The sequence below is a fragment of the Athene cunicularia genome, assembly GCF_003259725.1.
Source record: "Athene cunicularia isolate RWA chromosome 3 unlocalized genomic scaffold, athCun1 chr3_part1, whole genome shotgun sequence".
Classification (NCBI taxonomy): domain Eukaryota; kingdom Metazoa; phylum Chordata; class Aves; order Strigiformes; family Strigidae; genus Athene; species Athene cunicularia.
The window spans coordinates 67184655-67208101 of NW_020799097.1; the positions used below are offsets into that span (position 1 = coordinate 67184655).

Consider the following 23447-nt stretch of genomic DNA (forward strand, 5'->3'; position numbering starts at 1 on the left):
GATGGGGGGGGGGTGTGTGGGGTGTGTGTGTGTTAAAATTAAATGCTCAGATGCAGCAGCCTCCTTGTGGTAAGTGTCCATTTTTACCAGCATTTATCCAGGTGTTTAATTTTTACAGTGGGTTAGGTCATGCAAAACAGTGAACATGCTGAATACAATCAACCAAACCAGTTGAACACACCATTTATTTTAGGCACTGCTTCCTTTCAGACACACTGTTATCCACAAGGGGATAATTACAGAATTGAGGCCTGTGTCTGACAAAAACAATGTCATTTCTCCTTCTCCCACTTCCTGCTTATACCCTCTAGAAGAAATGAATTAAATATGAAGCATATAGTTTGGTAACCAAATCAGCTAATTCTGCCCTATATGGTTTTTAGAAAGACTCAAGTATTATTTAGTAGCTTATTTTTAAAATTAAATAGTTGCTTTTAAAAAAAAATACAGGAGCAGTTTATGAAGAAAAAACAATCTGTGTTTAGAATAATGAACTCATAAATAAAACTCAGTTCTCTTAAAAATGTTTTGTTGGTGACATCTTTTTCTCCATGCTACTGTTGTCTTTTAAAATTTTTTAGTGTTTCATTAATTGGCTTTCACAATGCTCTGAACAGCATATCTGATAATCATATAACAAATGGTGTTTACAGAAATCCTTATCTGTATACTTAATACACTGAGGAATCGGCCTGTGACTGAATGCTGTTTGACTGCTGTCAGTAAAACCAGATCAATTGTTTCTATTCACCACTATTTTTTCTGGGGCAATCAAGCATTTAAATAGCATTTGTGTGGATTTATTTTGCCAGCAATTTTCACAGATAATGACTCCTATTTAAAGATTCTGTCTAGAGGATATTTTTGTCCATTTATTTCCCATCTTTCAAATGGGAGGAATTTTTATGCATGTCGTTGTATATGGTTAGACTATGGAAGCAGGAAAAAGGTCAGAAATAATCATCAGCATTTTAAATCTACGCAAAGCAGTCTCTGATGAAAGAGTTACAAAAGTTCATTAGCTGTTGTAAGGAAATAATAGGACGTGGTATAATAGTGTGACTCAAGATCTCTTTTTGTGCCTGTGTGCATGTATGTGTATGCTTACAGAGCATTGTTTTGTTAACAGCTTCCACTTTGGGATGTCCAAATCAGAATAAGTAAGGATCAGGATACATTTTGTTTGTGCCCTTTGCAAGTGTGTATTTGTCCTTGGGTAACTGGCCTACAGCTAAATCCAAAGGAAAAGTGTTAATACTGAGGACTGTCTGAGGATCATTTTAACATTTCAGTAAATACAAAGCCAAGAAGAAAAAAACTACTGGTGCTATTTCACTGACCAAATGCCATAGTGATACACACTACATATGTTTATTTATATCAAAGAAGAAACAACCATTAAAAAAAAAGTAAATTCTTTTTAAAGCAAGAATACAAAGTATTTTTTCCCCACTTTTTGTAATGATTAGAAAAGTGCAGCTCTTTGGCATGTTTTGGAGGAAAATTTTTTGGATCCTTCTGCAAGTTAATTTCACTTTTCAGTATTTTAGACTCTAAGTGAAAACTTCATTGAATACATTTGTATGTTGCACTCTCATTTATGAGCAATAATTGGTTTTTTTTCCCCTGAGATACCCAGTAAGTAAGTAGGACTGTTCAGTTTTGTAATGACCATGGATGCCAGTCTTTAACAGTTACCATCTAAACTCTGTGTTTCCATGTGAAGAATTGAACAGTGATCCTTTGGGGGGAAAAAAACCAAACCCTCTTGCTGACATTTACTGCTGTGAGCAAGAAGATTTATGTCTGTCCTACTGCTGTTGCAGGCTACACAGGTTGAAGTTGTCCTATACTAAATATGTACAGTAAGGTGGGTGCTGTGACATGGGAATGGCTGGCTAATGGTGAATATGTGGTAAGAATTGATTGATGTCTGTTGACGTGTGGCTGATGTCCTTGGTAGCTGCAATGTGCATTTATGTGCTGCAACAGAGAAGGTTTTGTCGTGGTTGGGACCCCATTGTGACTGAGGGGTAGCTTTTCCAATTGACAATCTTTTGTGTTTTCAGGACATGCCCCATGGCAGATTCTTATGCAGCAGTATCTTAACAAGTGGTTAAAACTGCCTACTCTTTGTTTCTGACAGAAATGGGAAGTATGAAGACAACAGAGCAATTTCTATGTTGCCACTTGGTGAACTCTACAGGGGGATAGGTTCAGCATTGTTGTTTGCTCTTACAAAATTTTCCTAGGTAGTTTCCAGAGCTCCTTCAGAGTTGCAGCCCCTCAAAATTAGTCTCTGAGTCACTATTATACCCTCTTTGTGTCAACTTGAAAGCTACTTGGATTCCTCCAGTTTCCTCATCTGCTGTTTCAGGAGTGCGGATCAAGACCTGTAGACCAACAGTTGCCCCTCACCCATACCCCACAAGAAAAAGTACCAAAGTCAAAGATGTGATGTCACTGGCATAAGGTCTTGTGACTGATTTTGGTTCAGTTTTGTATTTTGACTGGTGGGATAACTGAGGGTCAAATTCTTGTGCCCACAAAACAGTTGTCTTCAGCATTTCTGGGTAACAGAAGTCATCCCCAGGTGGTACTGGCAACAGTGAAAGCTGCTTCTTGTGGGAAGGCAGCTCATCCACCTCTTTGCTTGGTTCTTCGGGTCTGCTGACAGCTGTAACAGTTTTTGTGGCCACACTAGTACAACTGGCAAGTCAGGAAAAAATCTGTATCACAAAATTAACTTTTTCAATTCATGTTTTTTTCCAATTATTGTTCACTTTGTCTTGACCACTTTATGTTTGGTTTTAGGGAATTACTGCCACGGCTGCATTACCAGAGAGTGGTTCGTCACTGGCCTTACGAGCCCTGGGATGGGGCTCGCTCTATGCATGGTGTGGAGTTGGATTGCTCAGTTTTGCCATCTGGAAGGCTCTGGGTGTGCACAGTGTGAGTACCAAGTATGATCCCCTCAAATAATATATGTTCACCACATGTAGGGTGTCTAACCAGAGTGTGTGCACACAGAGAAAGTGTTCTTACATTTTCAAAAAAAGGGATGTTGTGGGAGAGACAATTTTGGGGGAGGAACAGTTTTGTCCTGCTTATGTTTATTTGCACAGATGTTTCGGATTCTTCATGAAAGAGCCAGTGTTCTAATTTAGAGACTAAAATAGTAGCTGCAAACTTTCTGTATCCTTTGCTTACTGAAGTGAAGGCTATCCCCTGAATCCTGTCTTTAGAGCAATCTATTTATTTGTCCAAGTTCAATTTTTTGCATCAGGACACTGGGGACATAAGAAAAACTGAGAAGAAACCAGCTCGCTTTCTAGTGCGTTTCTGGAAGGGGCAAGGGGGGAGAAGATTGAGTTTCATGTGCAATAGAATGATGGTCCATGACATGCCACGTCAAGGCAAAGAAACTTGGGAAGCATCTATATGTCCCAAGAGGCTAAGGCTATCTTTAGTAAATTGCTGACATCCAGGGTTTCACAGTGTTGAGCATGAACACTAAAGTTCTTGTAAGCATTTTTGTTTGCCTCTAGTAATGAGCCATGACTTAAGCGTCCCCTGCAGCTCTAAGTTTGGCAGAACTGTCTGCATCCTCTTTAGGACTAGGAATGAATAGACTGCCTTTACTTTCCATGGCAAATTATTTATATATTCAGCAAAGCGCCTTCCAAAACTAAAAGGAAGATACTACTTCATCGCAGTACTATTCTTATTAATATTTTTATTCAAGTTCTCACTTCTTGTCTACTCTGTTGATGTATCCTGTAGGTTATGATTTGGGTCCCAACATACAGCACTACACAATCCCTTATTCCTTAGTTTCCAATGTTGATTCTCAATAAGAGCCAGTAAAGGAAGGCAGAACACCAAAAAAGCATAGGAGGACATAGGAGGCAGCTACAACACCTTTTGTTTAAACTCAAGTCCTCCTTGTGAGGCTGTAGTGGAATGGCAGACTACTGATTTATACTCTGCATGCTGAGCTGCAACAGTCCGCTCAGTATACTGTCAGTTATATCAGCAGCCAAAAGGATTCATTTCACACTATGCTGCCAATTCTTATTTCCATTCCATCATAGTACTTTTGGTCCTGCTGAAGGTCAGCAGGATCTGACCCTCCTCTGCAATTTATGTTAACTGTTTCTCAGTAAGCTTAATTTTTACTTCCTTGAGAAGTACTGGCCTAGACCCACAGTTGCCTGGTTTTCCTGTGAGGCTGCTTTCCTTGAGACTGTCTGACAGAGAACATCAGCATAAGCTTGAGATGGCCAAGCCCCAGGACATGTCAGAGTCTGATGGGGGCTTCCATCTACCTGACAGCAGAGACTCTTGTGTCAGAAGCATACAGCACACTGCAGGGCATTTTAGAGACTGGTTGAGCATTCCTAGTCAGAAGGCTGCACCTTATTATATTTTGTGTTGTGTTAATGTTGAAAGGAGGTGGGGCAGCCTGTATTTTAAGAGGCTCTTGCAAATGCCTGTTGGTGTTGGTTTCTGTTGTGGAGTGCTTTGTGTTTCACCGTAGTGCATGGTGAGAACTGCAGGCGCTGAAGAAAGCAGATTTCTGTCAAGAAACTGTGTCTGCACATGATTTTGAGCAGCTCACACTCTGCTCTCCACTGACATATTTATTGTATTCACTATAGACTTTTAAATTACCAGTGCAGAAAGGAAACACATACAATAGTGCTACTCATTACTGCAGAATCAAAAGTTAGCAGTTTATCCATTTCCTGTCACACATTCTTTTTCCTGTTTTACGATAGATCTGTTAAAATCAAATATATATTTGTTTAAAATTGCTGGAGGTATGAAAGCAGAAGTATGTTAGAAATGAAATATTCTGACCAAAGAGGTTCAATAACATTATATTTCTAGAATAAGTGATCTTGATTTTTTTTTTTTATTGTTGTTGACACTTTTCGCATACTGCTTTAACAGGAGCAAACATTGACTGTTGAAAGACAGTATTTTGGTGATTAAATATAATCTTCCTGAACAGCTGAGATTAAATAAGGGTTATAAACTGGCTGGTACATTATTAGTTCGGGACTCTTAAACATATATTCATTTTAAGAAGGGCCTGCTTATTTATTTTCCTATTTCAGGGAATCATTGTGGTACTTTTGAAAATTCTCAGTTGCTATCATGTAAGAAGAGATAATCGATTAACAATCAGTTAAAAATACTTATTTTTAAGAACATATATTAGATTGTGTGTAATAATTATTAGAGAGCCACAAAAATAAAGTTTTATTTGTGGGAGACTATCTACTGAAGTTATCACTGAGTGAAATAAAGCTTCTTTCCGTGTGAACTGTTCAGACCACAGAAGACACTAGATTTTACACTAAGATCAACACTTTCAAATGAACATTTTAATTTCAGTTAAACATTTTAAAAAGAGGCTCTTACAGATTTAACTGAATAAAAATGTCTTGAGTCTTCAGTGGGGTTGAGTGCTGTGAGTTCATTTGCTCTGTAGTACACATGGGTCCCAAATACCTGTAGAAGTTCAAGTTACAATTTCAAACCTAGCATCAGGTATCAAGATTTGAAACCTATGAACTTAAGGCAGGCTTTAGCCTCTGATCGTGCTATGTTGTGTGTGACCTGAGGGGAGACTTCATTCATTTTGATACCAGGAATCTGTGTGAATTTAATAACTTAATCCTTGGCCGCTGGACAAAGAGAAGAGGAGGTTCTGCCCAGCCTCTTCACCTTACTGCCTTTTAACAGTAACCAGCTGCCTTTGGGACCTGCTAATTAGTAACGTGGCCCTCCTGGACAGCAGCTTCATTTATTTGAGAGCTACTGGTAATATTGGTAACATTACTGACAGCTACTGTAGTCTCTCATTATTAAATTGTTTCTCTTGATACGGAATTGTTAAGGATAATAAAATTCTGATTGTAAGCTCTGCAGATGTTTCATTTAGCAAAGCAAGAAAGCTGCTTCTGTCGCATGCAGGAGTACACTTGACTCCAGTGCTTTCTCACAACATTGCCAACTCTGTCCCTGTGACTGTCTTCGTGGGATCTTAGTGAATAAAGGACTGACCTTCGCTTGCAGTTTGGAGAGGAGTTAGAAGTTAAGTAAGACAGAGTTGCTGAGTGTTGTTTAATGGCTCATGTCCTCTCCAGGAGTAAATATACAAGAAGACACAGTGGAAAATCAGACATGATGGGTTAGCAGGGATCACACCAAGAGGAGTAAGAAAGCTAGGAGATACTGAAGCGTAGCTGGTTTGGCCGGGAAAGCTATTGAGCAGTTCCACTCCTGACAGGCCAGCCCGTGGCGGTGGCTGAAGTTGGTGCACACCACAGCTTGGGCAAGGCTGGCTTTACAGCAGGAGAGAGAAAATCTCATTGGTGGCTCCGGAGAAGTGGAGCAGCGAAAGGTGTGCCCAGCGCGCTTTGTGCGTAGAGCCCCGCTTCCGTTAACCACGGAGCGATGCCCGGTTCATCCATCTGGTGGGACTGAACTGCCCTCCCGCCTCTGGCAGTGCCCCCGACGTAAACCCGCTGTGACCCTACTTGCGTCCGCAGGCAGAGCTGGTGAGCATCTCCCGCAGACCTGAAAGAGCAGAACTAAAGCAGAAAGTGCTGCTGCGGCTCCCGGGGGGAGAGGCCGTGTTGCTGCTCCGGAGCCAAGCGCCGGGCGGGGCCGCGGTGCCTGCCTGTGCTGCGCCGCAGCGACGCCTGCTGGCGGCGGCGGGAACAGCAGGTCGGGCGCCGCGCCGGCGGGAAAGAGCCCGCGTTGTGCTACGGGTTTAAAGGTTTTAGAACGACCCGGATTTTGAAACGAGCAGCACGGTAGTGGCCGATGGTGCTGCCGTTAGTTAGAGCCCAAAAGAGTGGTTTCATTTGGTATCGTGGCCAGAATGCTGATTTCTGGTGTTTGGGATGCGTTTCCTATGAGCAGAAATTATTGACGGGACAGTGAGTGATTGATAAAAATATGTATGACTAAGCTTTGTGACTGTTTAAATTATCTTGTCATCACTTACAAAGTCAGAGATGAAACGACCAGATCAAACTGGCACAATATTTCCTTGATGAGTTGTAATTGCGGCAATTAATCTGGGTCCGTCATTCTGAAGCAGCTCTGTGATTGTGCAGCAGTTTGTGTCATGGAAGGAAACTGAAACCACAGTTCAGAATGCCTCATCCTTACACCTTCTTAGACAGCCTGTGCTTGCCATAGAAGCAAGTCATTGCTCAGATATGTTCCAGACTCTGAGGTGATGTACCAGCTCTGGTGATTCTGGATTTTTGTTTAATCTTTGTAGTTTATTGGTTCTTAAAACAGGGCTGTGACAAAGCCTACTTCCAGCTCTTAAATGGCTTTATTCTTAAAGGTGGTTCCCTGTAGCTTTACAGTCTGTTGCTTTTTATGCCAGTGTGAAAACCCAGGGGTGATAGTAAGTAACTGATCTTTATATCTTGGTAAGGGATATAAAAGATTTTACACTGTCTCAGGTTGGGTTGTTAATATCCCCTGACTGCAGTTACCACTGTTGTAATCTGAGGACAGGTTGGTAAGTAATAAACCCTACTAAATTCCAGTCAACTCTTACTCCTAAATGGAAAAGTGATGGATCAGTGAGAACTTGGTTTCATAATGGTTTAAGTTCTATTTTTCAATAATGTAAAAGAGAAATCTTCATTTTTCAGAACCTAGGAGATGGTGGTTATCTAGTTTTATATTGTACCTGTTGCAGAAAATAACTAGGTGTTGGTAATAGTCTGACTTTTTAAACTTGCCTCCTGCAATCTCTTAGTAAAATATATAAAACCAGGTCGTCTTTGCTTATCTGTGAGCATAGAAGCTCTGTCTATATTAGCAAATATCATTGACCAGCAGCACTGGGGCAGTGGAGTGACTGGGGGCTGAGGTGCTGACATTCCCATTCCAGGGGATTTTTAGAACTGGACTGACTCTGGCCTTGCCCCATGGCTTGAATGCCTGTTTGCAGTTGGAGTATGTTATGTGCACTCCTAGAATGCTACTTCAGTTTTGTGTCACTCTAAAGAAACCCAGTTCATGCATTTTGACACTGTTCAGCAGTACACAAACTTGTGCTCAGTAAGCACAGATAACTGGAAGATTTGCTTCCAGAGAGCACTCCTGATGTGAACCTGGGGCTCATCCAGACACAACAACAGCCTTCTTCTCTGAGGTGCTTTACGAAATGGAAGGACATGTGCAATGTTAAACACAAGCTTAATAATTGATATCTGGCTTAAAACAAAATGGCACCACCTTTTTTATCAAGTATATTTGCTATTTAACAACTTCCACATCCTGGCATTATTTTCCACGGCATTATCTTACAGGGTTTTGAGCTTTCGTATTTTATTTACTTATTCTACTGGTGTTATGATCCACCACACCTTTTTGTTGCTTGGAAAAATGTTAGTTTCACAGTTTTCTAGAAGTTACAGTTGAGTTGTAAACCCTTGTTTTAAATTAGCGATTTTTTTTTTTTATTTAAACTTGAAGCTATAGAATATAGACATATATAGAATATATAGACAGATATTAAAACATATCTATGAATGCCTGATGTTCTTTTTTCTCTTTTTTTCTTTGTAAACTATCAGCGCTTATGAACCTTCTTTTATGAGCAGAATACCCTCAGCCCTTGTAGACTGAAACATGCAGCAATTAAGAAACAAGATAAATTATGCTTTAAAAGCCCTTTTGCTCTTCATGCCCTCAATAAATCAGGTTTTATTTCCTCAGAAATAAAAGCATTCTTTCTCCCATAGGAAAAGGGCCAGGATGATTCATATGTAGGTTTGTGAGATTCTGATTGTTGCTTCCACATCTGTTCCATGGAAAGCTGGAAAAATAGTATTGCCTAGCAATTTGTGACTAATACAGTTATAAAATATTAGTTTATCATTTTTATGGTGACTTCTAATGAAATATCCTGTTTTTCATTGATCTTATCCTTTAAAATATAAACAGTCTAAAACAATTGCACAGCTGTGAAGAGACATCTAAAACAATTAAAAGTAATACAGAGAATATATGCTTGCCATGGTTTTGTTGGTAAGGACATTTCCTAGGTGGGCCTGCTTTTCTCTAGAGAAGATCTATCCTCTAAATCACCATTTTAAGCATAAAAATAATAATGTCCCCCTGCTTATTTTGAGAGATATTTGATATAATTTTGTGAGACTATAGTCATAGGTACAGTATAAACACAAAGGAGTATTGGTTTTAAGGATGGATTAGTTTAAAAAATAAAATGAGAACATGGAGACATGGTCATAAAAAATTGCTAGGTTTGGCATCTGTAAATAGTGCTAAGATCTATAGATCTCAACCAAGTATAGGTATTTTGCAGTGGCTAAAATTTTTATGCTATTTCATAAATGAACAAATGTTGCTATAAAAGCAGTATATCTCCTAGAATAATTCTAGTCATTCCTAGATGTTTTGTTGTTAGTTTTATTTTATTTTATTCTAGTTTTATTTAATCTTCACCTAAGTATTATTCATGAATATTCTATTCCTTATCATGCTTGTTTGACTGCATAATTAAAACATTTTTTCTTTTCTATTTCATGATCATATATTTCAATATAAATCAAATCTGCCCAGTTTATTTAACATTATTTTATTTCCTCAATGCTTATTTAAATTCAAGCTCTTTGAAAGAAGATGGAGAACTAGTACAAGTTAGCACTTCCTCCTCCTGTTTATACGGGGGTTTTCTGTGCTGCTTATATTGCCTAATTAGTTTGGTGTGGAGAAGACTTGCCTCCACACATATGTACTGATAGTATTTTATCCAAGAAGTAAAGAAAAAAAAGTGACCTATGAACTTCACTGTAAACTTGATAAGGCAGAATGCTTATTCAAGGAATAAGATCATAATTTTCCTACTGGAAGGCTGCTACATCTGCTTGATGAATAGGACAGCTGTAAGCATTTCAAAAATATGGGAAGACTACAACTGTAGCTGTCTTGAGGAATTACTGTGCTGTGTCTTGGAAGAGACTCACAGCTGTCGGCTGCTGCCAACCTGTTAAGAAGCTAGAAAGAATAAAACAACATTCAGCCTTTGGTCTGAAGTTGCCTCTGTGGAGCAGTTCCACGTCACCATAAGTGGATGAGTGGATTGATCCACTTCTTGGCTGTGTGTAACTGTGAACTATATGTGTACAACTAAAATCTGCGTAAAAGCTTATCTGATAGATGCGAATTATTTGTGCTACATTTTGGTCCCATGGGATCTTCCTGTGCTTCAAGTGTGGTGGTATGGCCATGCTTGTCTTACCCTTCTGTAGGGTCTTCCAAGACGCCAGCTGCTCTACTTGCCTGGAGGTGCCCAGCTGTCTGCCTGGCTCTGGGTGTCACGCTGGCTCTGACAGGTTTCCTGCATGGAATTCAACCCTGGTTGTGGTGTTCGATGGCTCATGCGTCACTGAAGAGTTTTAGTTTTGTGCTGGCTCTTTTTCTAGCCATGAATCTCACTTGTGGATGATAACATATCGTGAATTCCTGGACATAGAGAGGAAAAAAATTACTCAGGTTGCCTTTTTCAGGAACTGTCTGCCTGCAGACAATTCATGTTTTTACTTTAATTCAGAAATCCAAAGTACAGCACAGAAGAGCTTATAGAGTTGGGACACTCATCCTGGGATTTTGGATCCATTAACCAACTTGCTTTATACATTTAGATATTTAACTTATTTTAAATTTTAAATTACTTTAATTTTTCAAATTGCCTAGGGTGACTAAGGAGCAATGACTAATACACCAATAGACTAATCATGTGGATGTCCTTTCCAGGCACCCAGATTTGAAAGTAAGATTCTGCAGAAATAAACAGTGTGTTCCTCAGTGATTTCAAAAGTATTTAACTCCATTTTTTCTGCATGGCATGAAAGCCTTTTGCAATAAGATGGTATTAATCCAAGTTTTATACCATTACTTTTATTTTGAATCCTGATGCAGTGTCACTGAAATAAATGAGAATAGGCTTGCAAATGAGACACTAACTTCACCTACTTGGAGATATTGTATGCTAGAAAAAATGAAGTCCTTGGCATTTTACAGGAATATGAACATGGAAATGTGTAAGATTTTAAAAGATCCTCCTGTATCTGTGATCCTAAGGAAGTTCCTTTTTTATCAGATTGTGGTTTACAAAATTACAGTCTTGGTGTATATAAATTAACAGCTGTCTTTCCCACTGATCGTAATTAGTTAATTATTTCCCCTTTTTTGTGTTCAAAATAACCTAGCCTTAAAACAGAACACTTTTGTTTTCTTTAGGTTTTTTTACTGTAATGGCATTTTCTTCCTTTTATGATAGATGTATAGAAATATACTTTCAGGCTACCAGTTAACAGTCCCACTTTTGCGACCCAAGTGACACTGGCACAGAAATTAAACCAGACAAAGTGGGGCTAGTAAAACATGTTTGTGATGTACACCAGCTATCTTCCCATTTGTGAAATGCCCTCATTTATGAATGAGTAACATGGCTGCCGCACACTTGGAAAAGTAACATGAAGAAAGTATTTAATGTGTTTTATCTCTTCATGTGACCCAGTCATTGGAAAAGAGACAGCCTGACCCATGTGACTTGACAGCTCTCAGTAGTTCACCAGTAATTTGAGATAGAATATGTAGTAGCTGTGGGAGGCTACTACATATGTATAATGGTTTGGGAACTGTGACAGCTCTGTTCTTAACAGTGATGATCCTCTCCCCCTCTCCCTGTAAAGTTCACTTAGGTTATTTTCATGTTATTTTTCTTTTAAAAAGCACAGGACATGTTTTACCCAGTTACATGGGATTTATAGGGATGGGTTTCTGGAAGAATGTGGCTATGTGTTTGTTAAATTTTAGGCATTGTAAACGGCCCTCTGATTTCAAGGAGAGTATTTAATACTGCAGACAGTTAAGCATGTGTGTAAGTCTCCATGGGACAGGGGGTTAATATGAGCTCTTGACTTTATCTAGATGGTTTTACAAAATGCTGCTGTTGCTTTTCTCTATGCAAACCTGAAACACTGGAATCAACAAACAGGTTATGAGCAGTGCATTATGGTGGTACAGTGTAAGATAGTTAAATATTAGGATGTATACTACCAGGATTGACCCTCCGAGGGCAATTTTCAGAGACCTGTGGTTCTGAATAATCCGAATATTCATACTGCCTTTGCCAATGAAGTGTAAGATCTAAGAATATGAACCAAGGCTCTATTTTCCATGCTTCTTTTAGAGGTCAGCGTGCAAACTGGCACAGGGTGACCTGCAGTGAGTGCCCCATTTTACACTGTTATTCGGAGAATTGCCTTCAGACAGTAGGCTGTCTGCTCTGCTAAGGGCTCAGCTCTTGCAGTTTTCTACAAATAACTTGCTATTTCTTTATGTGGACCTTGGTAACCATTTGCTAACAAGGGCAACAGCAATCATTTTAAGATTTGGGAAAAGGTGGCATGAACAATTGTCTCTGATGCTCTTAAATCCAGGGCAGCCTGTCTCATCTTCATGCCCTGTGAAATGGAAGGTGGCTGAGAAGAACACAGGGCATTTATACACTGTATTCTTCTGCTAGTCGATATCCCAGTTCAGGGCATCTAACCTCATTTCACTTGGAAGCTAATGTAAGCAGTTCTTACTGGTATGAGCACTAAAATAGGAAACTAATAATTCCTGGAATCTGGGTTGGCCTATTATGAATGTCAGACATTAAAGAGAACATTTCTTCGTAAAACTTTCATTCTAGGATTCAAATAGACTCTTTTAGCCCCTCTTCCATTCATTTTAATATGAACGGCCACGTAAGTGCTCTCAGTAATAGTGCTATCCCAATTTTTGCGTGACATTCTGTCAACGATGTACATTAAAAAGAGATTATTAAATGGAAGATGCTTTTAGGTCCCCATATTTTTGCCACCTGAGGCAGGATCATTAGGTTAAGATAAAATAACAGTGATCTGTAGCTATTACAGATTATTTAATGCAGTAAGGTAGATGATACCCTTTTAGAAAGAAGCCTGACAGTCAGAGGTGGAACAGTTACTGTAATTTATTTGGCAGGAAAAAACAGCGTCAAGCTTTGCAATATCTGTGATAAAAAAAATAAAATTCACTTGAGTGAAATTCACTTCAGAGAGTTGCCTCCAGGAACGGAGCACGCCAGAATGTTAAATCAAGAAATGTGTTACAAATCGTTCACGTACCACTAGGCTCAGAAGAGCAGCTGAGAGAGAAGCCTGTGATACTGGAGGCAGCAAAAAAAGGTAAAATACATTCAGCTTTTAGTGCTCCGTTTACTGCACTATTAATTGAAGACATTATCACAGTTGAACCGAGTACCCCAGTGTCAGTGTGGCTGACAATAATAAAGAGGCAACCATTTCAGTGAATTATTTCTAAACATTCCAGTCCTTAGTACATAGCACATTAGCTTTCATAATTAAATTAATGCCTTTTGATCTGAGACTATTGGTGCATGTATTGTGGAATCTGGGGGAAGTACAGGAGATTTCCATGGAGGGAGAGGGGAGAAGAGACCTCCCAAGTGGCATCTCTATTAAAAAGAAAAGGCAGGGCAAGAAACAGATCCCTAATTGCAATATTTCCCTCATCAAGAAGTGTGCTTGTCCCCTGAGAGGTAAAGCAGGTAAAGACAAGGTCCCAATTCTTGCACTTCAAGTGTGCAGTGTTAATAGAACATAAAGCTAGATTCGTCATCTTCACAAGAAGGTCACCACACTGCAGGAGGTGACAGGGCACTGCTAAGCCCAATTCGTTGAAGGACATTTAATTTACATCTTTAGTGAACAAATTTTACCTTCACTACAAGGATCCTCTGAAGTTGGCAGTGGGCCTAGTATGATACTGTCAACCAAATGCAAGCAAGAACAACCAGTGTGAGTTACTTTGGAGGACAAATTTAGTCCTAAATATATAACTACATTAACCAGAGTTTGGCCAGTCAAAGACCAGGATATTAGGCTGATAGTCTCTGACCGAAATAAGTTACATCCTAAAATTTGTTACTGGCACAGATCATAAGCAGGCAGACATACTTTGGGATGCGGTTTCTGTGTTTTTTTAATGTGTGTATACACTGGTTCTATTACATCAGCAAATAGATATTTCTTGAGGTCTTCTCCATGCTCTTAGGCAGTGTGGCAAGTGGGCTTTAGTGGAGCTCCGAGTGCAGGGAGAATAGTGGCTAGAATTTGGAAGTGCATTCAGGATAGCAACATGCACAAATGTGGAAATGGAGGAAGAAACTCAGTAGCTGATGAATTAGTGGAACAGAAGAGAAAGGGGAGATACCTTAGAAATACAGATCAAAGCTCTGATGAAATCTTGCACTTTCGTATTAAGAGGAGAGGAAGGAGGGGAAAATAGAGGTTCACGAGCAGTACTGATTATGTTGCTTAATATATTCTTAGTGAGAACTCAAAAAACGTTGTGGAGAGAAGTAATAGGGTGCAGTATCTTTTAAGTTGAATAGAAATGAAAACCACTAGTAAGAGTTAGTAACCATGACATTGTATTGTGAAGAAATTGACCCTGTTCAGACATACCATGAAGACATAATATATTAGTGAGGCTTGTGCCCGTCACCGTAGATAATGCCCTTCTTAAATAGCTGACAACCTAAAGCATGACATTGAGAACACAGTGCACAGTGGTGATCAGCTTGGCATTATGATCTATTAAAATAGTTCACTGTCCAGAAATCAAAAAAGGAAGGAAGTTTGTGGGGAAATATAAAACATGGTCAAAGTTGTGAACTGCAGTGTAAAACTACTTTTGTGCAGAGGGTGCTTGTGGAAAAGGGTATAGATGCTGCCATGAGAGGAATTGGTAAATGAGATACTGAGTCTGGCATCACTTGCAAAGTGGTTTTACAAATAAGCATCAAAATCTGAGAAGACAAGGCTGAGGAAATTTTCCAGGGAGTCTTAAAACCAAAAGAAAAGAATATTTCAGATTTGGTCCACATGTTAAGGAAAAATTGCTTTTCTAGGAAATGAGTTGCTTTTACCTGCAGAACATAAATTAGCATTCTGAGGGGAGAAAAATCTGAATATTCTTAAATCTGAAGCTGCTAGCAGTGTTTTAGTGCCTTCTAAATAAATACCTTTTTTCTTTCAGAACAGAGCTGTAGTGTTTTATTTCCCAGACAAGATTCCTTTTTGCATTTGAGGGTTAGGATTTAGCATGTTAGTAATTATAAGGTAGTTGTTAGAGTGAGGAAGCACTGTAGTTTTCTGAATGGCTCCCCTGCTCATCATCCTCATTTTGGAAGCTTTATGTAATTGCTTTTAGTTTTCCTTTGGTTTTGTGTGTCTTCAGTGGAGTAACAGAGGTGTCCTGTAGGGCTTACGAGTGCATCATTTAAATGTGACACTGAAAGAAATTTAGAAGTCTGAGTTTAGAAACAGCCAAAAAATCCACACTGCACCAGATCATTAACTGATATAAAATATTTTATTTCCAGTTATACCAACTGAACTACAGCAGTTTGCATCAGGTTAGGATCTGACCATTCCTGTGTTATCAAACACCCAGACAATAGTTAAGAGATGAAAGAGTCGAAGGAGTTGGTTCACTCTTTAGGAAGTAAAAAATGTTAAGTAAATTGAATACTTTCCACACATCAGAGAATTGGGGTAACTTAATTACAGAGGATGGGAAAAAACAGCTAAGCCAAAGCTCCTAAAGCATTTCCTACTGTAAATACTTGTATTTAATTGTCAGCAGTTGTTTAATGTGATTTGGGCTGTTTCCCTACATCAGCTCTGATACTGGTGTTTATTATTCTTGGAAATATTAGCTGTCTATGAGAGCTTTTCAGTTTTAAAGAAGCAGCAAAACTTGTTTAGGAAAAATTGTGGGTGATTGCCAAGATTTTTAAAAACTAAGAACAAATAATTAATCAAATTAATCAGCTATCTGATCAGAATAAAATATAAAGCAGACAGTGAATTGTTTTTTACATATGAAGACAGTCAGGGTAAAACAAAAAGGATAATTTGGCTCTAAATTTTCCTCCTGCTTTATATAACATGTATTTTTATTTGATTAGCAGTACCCGGGCATTTTTACACAAGAAGTGGCGTTCTAAAGTGCTTTCATCCATCAAAGTTAGTTATTGTCTTAGTAAATGATTGTTATTTTCTTTTTAACTTGTTTCATTCTTTGTATCAGCTGTAACTTGAATAATTGCATTCCAGCAACATTTCTCTAAAGAAATACCAGTTCTTTATCAGACCTATTAACAGGTAGAAGGACTTGAACAGAAAGTGGCCCAAAGGTATTTATAAAAAACTGATGATCCATAACACACAAAATGTAGGCACATTAGAGAAGATGCCTGTGTGGCTGTTTAGAATATCTAGATTTCCTGGAACCTCTCCAGGGGACATACTGTCTGAAATGGCATTTGGTCTTTAAGAGGTCATTGCATCTAGTGCTTGAATACCACATCCTGTCTTCTCTGTGTGAATGTCATAGATTCTGTAGAGCTTCCTAAAAATAGCAGTCCAAAATTTTCCCTGTACATCCTGCTGTGTGTGTAAGAGGGTTTTCACTGATTTGAATTTTCCTTGCCTAGCCTTTAAAAATATATTAGATGTAAAAACATATGTAAACATCTTGGAAGAAAGAAACCTGCTGAATCTAAATATTATCTTCAAACAGAAGTGATTTATAAAGAAATTAAGTTTCAGTTCTGGCCTGTTAGAACTACTGAATCAGACATTGGTGATAAAATGGTTATCATAAATATAGAACTGGCAGTTGGTATTAATGTATTGATATACAGAATATAAAACTAGCAAACTTTCACAGCATTTTAATTTAACAACAGTGAAAGAAAAGCTTGGTCCTGTGTATCGCTATGAATCTTGTTTCCTTCCTACTAGTTTATAAATTTGAGCAAGACTTTTTTTTGTTACCTGTATCCATATGGTGGGATGAACCTAAATTGTCAAGAGCTCACCAATACTTTTTCTTTAATCCTTGTTTTAAAATCCTTGAACAGACCTATTGGGCCTTTAATCCATTACAAGTGTAGAGAAATGCACTGCAGTTAAAATATGAGCACATTCTATGGAGGGAACTTTCCTCCAAACAAAAGCATTTTTAATGTGTGTGTGTATGTGTAGTAGTTCCTGTAACAGTAGCAAGTCATTCAGGCAAGTGGTCCACATTAGGCACCCCAGTGTGGTGCTTTAGAATGGGGGATTGCTGTGGGTCCCTTCATACTTATTTTCACTTTAACTGAACTACCATAATCAGAGGGAAAGTCTTAATTTTCTGTTATTTTTAACGTCTTTTTACCTCACAGAGTTTATTTTGTGGAATAAGCCCAGGGTTCATGGTGCTACTTTATTTGCTCCTTATTAACAGTTAACTGATTTTATTTTTTAATCTCTTTTATAGATGAAAGAATTCCAAACTAAAATGCAGTCAATGTTTCCAGCAATTCCTAAAAATAGTGAGTCCACTGTTGAATGGGAAGACTTACTTAAATCCAAGTGAAAGACTCAGAGCCATTTGGAGAAGTCTTTTTCAGCAAGAACAGGAGTGGAAATAGCAGAAGTGTCCCATCTGAAACACAGAGAAGAAAACTCAGACTAAGCAAGTTCCTGACTGAGTTCACTGAACCTGGGGATGCCAGTTAACATCTAGCAGCAAGAGAGTTAAAAACAAAACAAAGCAAAACAATTTATATCATACTTCTCAGTGTGCTTGGTATAGTTGATTTGTGAGGAAATGAACCCTCCAAGATAAGCTGGATCCAACTTGAAAAAAGACTCTCTTATGAAGGCTTAAAGAAGTAACCGATCTTCAGTAGTAAATGTAAGGACAAAATGCCATTGAACTCTTGGCCCTTCCTGCATATTAAGAAGAATTTTAGGAAATTTCTCTAGGAAACAAATAAGAATACTCTCAGTGACATTTACTTGTCCCATTAGGAATATAACCTTCAAGTCAATTATAACAGATCTGTAACTGAGCCTGAAGGTAAAGCATACAGTGCACTGTTCTAAAAATAAAGGAGATATTTAAATTTGCAACAGAGGAAGTATCTAAATTGAACTATATTTGTATGTCTGAAGGAAAAGTTTAAAACATCCAATATGCAGGTAGTGACCTAGTGAGCTCCTCTGCACAGCATCAGAAGAGATCTCTACAAAGTGCACTGTTTTCTCAGTATTAGCTTTTTTTAATTGGGTCCCACAATAGTGAATCTGATAGTTTGCGTAACAGTCTCCACTATATTTGTACAGCAATTTAAGCTGTAAGTGAAAAAGATATAAAATAGTGAGACATCTAGCCTGTCCTACACAAATATTTTCAGCTAATAAAGTGTATGGGCAGGACTTTTTTTTTTTTTGTATTTCAGTGGTTCCTGGGGCTCTTCTACCAGGAGAAGCAATGTGACATTTTCCACACTGCAGTAATCTCATAAAGTGTGGGTGTAAACTAGGAAGAATAATGTCTTACTCAAACGTTGTATTTGCAGAACTGTAGATCTCTAAAAATGCAGAAATTAAAAAAAAAAGTGCTATCAGTGAACAATCCTTTGTTGAATGCTCAATTATCAGGTTTTTTTATTAATTGCACACAGTCCAATTAGTCACTTGTCAGATTTAATAAAGTCCTCTTAAAACCTGTCTTTTGTGATTAAGTCTTTATATTCCTAGGAAAGAACATAAAAAAAGCTTTAAATGTCAGATGAATAATAGAGAAGTATGGTTTTCCTATGAAACGTGACAGCACTAAAATAATATCTTTAAAGCAATTGAAGTGTAATAGTTGACATCTTTTCCAGAGCTTGATGCTTGTAATCCAATATTAAATAAATTGTGGTGAATACTGCCATCATATGCACATGAAAAATGGTACTATTTTTGTATTTCATGTTAGTCTGTGTGCATGGTGATACCTGTCCTGCCTATGCTTGTGCGTATTAGTTCTGAGTTACCAAGTTTAGCAAGCAGCCATGTCATTAAAACTGGTCAAGTACTAAACTGAACTAAATAAATGCAAATTGCATGATGTTCTTGAGGTTGCTTACCTTTAGTTTCTAAGGTGGGATTTGAGTCATCTGTCTTTATCTGGATTAAATAACTCACCTAAATCAGCCACCCAAAGTTCCCTGCACAGTCAATGAATATAGACAGAACTGGTCAGAGGGTGACTTGCACTGTACAAAAATGAGTGGCTGCTCCTGGAATTGTATAAAGTGTTTGACCTGACCTACCTGCTGGCTGCATCTGAAAAGAGACACTCTATCCTTGCTTAGCTCCCATCAGCATGGTGACTGCATGAGAACACAGTTCAGGAGAAACTCAAGAGGAAAAACAAGTGGTTTTCTAGTGCTTTAGAGCTCGGAGGGTTAGACAAGTGCTAGTCCTGGTGCAGGATAACTGTCCCTTCTGGTAATGATTAGCCATTGGACAGTGTAGCTGTACTATTAAAAAAAAACCCCTTATGACAGAGGATGAATTAAATCCAGAGATGCCCAGTTACATGGACACACCAGATGATGCTCTTCAAAAAATCCTAACATAGTCAAATATACAGACAGAAATCTTTAAATAGAATCACACTTACAGGGCAAGTACAGAGTGATCAAGTAAATCCATGTTGAGGTGTAAGTCTGAACATAAAACACCTTCCAAAGAGAGAGGGATTCATAGATAATCTTATTCCAAGCTTTTTTCTATGCTTTTGGCTGGAAACAGGTTTCGTCTAGATAAAGGTTTGTGTAGAAGTGTGCAAACAAAATGTAAATCAAGTCTCAATCCACATGAAAACATTGGAGGTCTTGGATTTTCTTTATTTCACTGTGCATCTCTTTTTCATCTGGTGAACATTCTGCAGGTTTTGTGATCGTTCATTTTTTCTCATTATTTGGCAAAGAGTTACTGGAAACCACAACAAAACCCTGAACAAATAGAGGGAGAGAGTTTGTAGTACATCAATAGCAGCTAGATACCATAGTGTATGTAGTTAATGCAACTGAGCAACTAAAATTAGGCAAAAACCATCGGATAATATATGTCCAAAAAATAAATCCAGTTTCAAGACTTAAGTACTAGAAGTAGTCACTGGCACAAAAAAAGTTGGTGGGTCCAGTGGCTCACTAATTGCTTTCTCTTATTTAAAAAAAAATTGCTTAGTCTCTTTCTGCATCAAGGGAGTGTAAGAATAAAACATGGAAGAGGAAGTTTATTTTCATCATCAACTTTGCCTGTGCAAAAAGGTGCATTAAAATAAGGGGACGTTTGCAACACTGCTGTTCAAAGTGGGCAGTGTAGCACAGCCGCAGTGAGTTTCAAGTTGTTTCAAGTCACTTTTCAGCCGATATCTCTGTTTCATTTACACTGATTTTTCACCAACTTTCTGGTCACATTTACTTATAGGAATAACGGAGGCCACGTGTGTGGCTAATTAGCCGGTAGGCTAATCCTTAATAATACATGAGCTCCTTCCATACTACTATGGCGCTTAGAGGCAAAAAGAGAAATAAGAAAGCTTGAGATGAAAAGCTCAGTACTGCAAACGGCTGTGTGAGAAACAGTGATGGGCAGGCTGCTCCACCGTTGTGCTTACCACAGGAGCCTCCACTACCACCAGGCCCAAGGTCAGTAACAGTGTCTTTGCTGTAGAAGGTGGCAAATGAAAACAAACTGGAAATGCTTGTTTAATTTGGTCCACTACTCACTCTGGCAAAAAATGTCTCGGGGGCTTTTGTTGTGAGTTTTATCACCTACAGCATCTGCTGACTTAAACTGGGCTCATTGTTTTAGAAAATTCAGGTCACCTAACATACACGCAGAGCAGAGTAGCCTTCAATATTTAGGCTGTCATTCAAAAATCTCCAGAGAGTTACATGCCTGAAACTCAATTAAGGATGAAGAGCTGAATCAACACTGTGAGAGTCTGGGCTGGTGGTTGCCGAATTTCTAGACGTTTAAAAATTGATATGCGAGAAAACAATCCCATCTCGGCAAATGGCCTATTTTAGCAATCGGGATTAAGCTGACAGAAGTTTTCTGCAATTTGTCTATTTCTTTAATAGCAGGGACATATTGTTAAATTAGTTAATGGGAAGAAAAAATGTTTAACAGTTAATGCAATGTTTTATGTGGCGCGCCATCTGCGTATTGTGTGCTGAATATCCCTGGATGTGGAAGAGAGGAAATCATACAGAATTTCAACCTTGTCTTCTTCACTGTCATTAACTTGGGCAAGTATGATAAATAATCATATTTATCTTCTGGAGCATATACAGTTTTAATCAACCTATTAACCAGGAAGACATTTTTCACACACTTTGGAAGGCACAAAAAAGACATTATGTCCCCATAAGCAATCCATTTCATGGCTGCTGAGCACTAGAAACTTAGAATGGAGTCAACAAGACAAGTTATTTTTCCTTTCACATCTAAATAAAGCTATTTGCAGACTTCAGTCAAGCATATTTGGGGACTAATCCTGAAATTTTGGAAGGGAACAAATCGGCTTTTGTAGACTGTTATGCAGAAAGTGTAACAGATTTTTTAATCCTCCATGTCCAAAATTGTCAGTTTTATTTGGTTGAACACTGGTTTCTATGAAAGAGGTTTTGCTGTATATTGGAGCTTCAAGAGAACCTGTTCAGTTACTCATCAGCCTGATAACTGGGGATCTTGCTCTCCTTCCAGTTTGAGAAGTTATTCTGATCATCAGCAGAGCAAGGAGGAGATAGTTAACAATTAACCATTCAGGTATGGTCACAATTGTTTCCCTATGACTGCTAGCCCTCACTCCAGCTAGCCAGCCCTCACCATCTAGTGTAAGGCTTTCCTTTCCCGGGGGAGGAGGGGCATCAGTAGCTGTTGCTCCAAAGAGTTCGAGTGGTTGGTGCCATCGGCTCTGCAGCACAACCTGAAGCTGGTAGGATCCCCTTCACAAAGCTGGACAAGTTGTTTGTTGAAAGCAGGGCCAGAACATGAATATCTCTGCATGCGCACATGTGCATGCACATCCATGGGGATGCACATATGCATAGAGCAAGCCAGAGAGCCTTGTGCAGCCATTAGGCAAAACTTAGCAGGTAAATATGTTTTCTTCTCCTTAATAACAAACGGCTAAGATACTAAACTGGGGTGACAGTTTTAAGAGCCATGTGACCTGACAGGCAGTTGGAATTTGAAACCCAGTCTTCTCAAAAACAGGAAAGTTCCCAAACACAAGAACACGGTCTGCCTCATTAGCTCCTGCTGAAGCTGTTCCATTTAATGTAAATAATACAACTGTTATTACACTGGAGAGAATGACAGAGAAAAACCTGAGAAGCTGATATGACAATTTTGTGGTCAAGCTATTCACTTGGGATAGGAGAGAGTAAAGTTCAAGAATAATTAACATGAATGGGGGCAGATTTGACAGTGGAGAGGGATGCCTCCTGTGTGGGATATGGCCTAGGACAGCCTCTTGGGACATGAAGACTTATTTCAAATTTTATGCTTTCTGCTTTGCTCTTCATATATATTTTTTCCTTACTAATAAAGAATAAATAATTCAGAATGGAAACATTTACATTCATGGTTGGTTGGATTCTTCCAGTACAGAAACATTTCCTGTATTCTCTGCAAAAAGAAACATTTCCACCTCAAGACTGAACTTCTTTTCATCCTGCACCACCAGACTTAATTTACATTCGTCTCTTCTGTAAGGACTCTGGAGTTCTTGCAAGCGATAGCAACTGATTAAACTCAATTCCTGACTCCTATCCTTCCCCTTGGCTATTGGACTATGACTTTATATTGATAAAGTGTACTGGACAAGTTATTGTTCTTTACTCTGCTTCGATACACAGCTTATTTATTATTTGGTATGACTTATCTCAAGAGTAGTGTGTAGGTGATACGCAGAAAGTCTGGGATTCACTCATATATCTGGGTCTAGCTCATTGCTTTCATACTCTCTTGTTCTACAGAGACATACACAAATCCATACCAGTTCTTTATTGCTTCTCCTTCTCCTTTCATTTAGATCCTTTATTTCTTTAAAAATAATGAAAAAAAAACCAAACAAAAAACCCCCCAGTGCTTTTAGATGTGTGGATTTTGGATGCTCACAGTGAGAGCTTTATTGATGATGAATAACCAGACAATACAGCCTTTTAAAGGAGAGGGATTTTCAGATTGGGTACACAGGGTCACCTACCTTTTTAAAAAAAATTTTGGCTTACTACATTATGCAATACATCTGTATGTTCTGTGTGACCATAGTATAGCTCTAATACATAAAACTATTATTACGGGTCACAGGTTTATTTTGATGTTGTTTATGAGAACACACTATGAATTAAAGAAGATTTTCTGTAGTGATCCTGTTGAAAAATAAAAGCTCACGTATGAGGAATGTCTTAC

General features: G+C 38.5%; 1 protein-coding gene across 1 annotated transcript in view; it reads left to right on the top strand.

The window, feature by feature from the left end:
* The window catches only part of TMEM242 (transmembrane protein 242), a 21224-nt gene extending 2303 nt beyond the window's left edge, over positions 1–18921 (top strand). Inside the window, exons 2-3 of the mRNA XM_026845925.1 lie at positions 2815–2952; positions 17458–18921. Of these exons, the coding sequence (XP_026701726.1) occupies positions 2815–2952; positions 17458–17556 (237 nt within the window). The 3' untranslated portion in view covers positions 17557–18921. The remainder of the gene's footprint in view (positions 1–2814; positions 2953–17457) is intronic.
* Positions 18922–23447: the final 4526 nt, after the last annotated feature.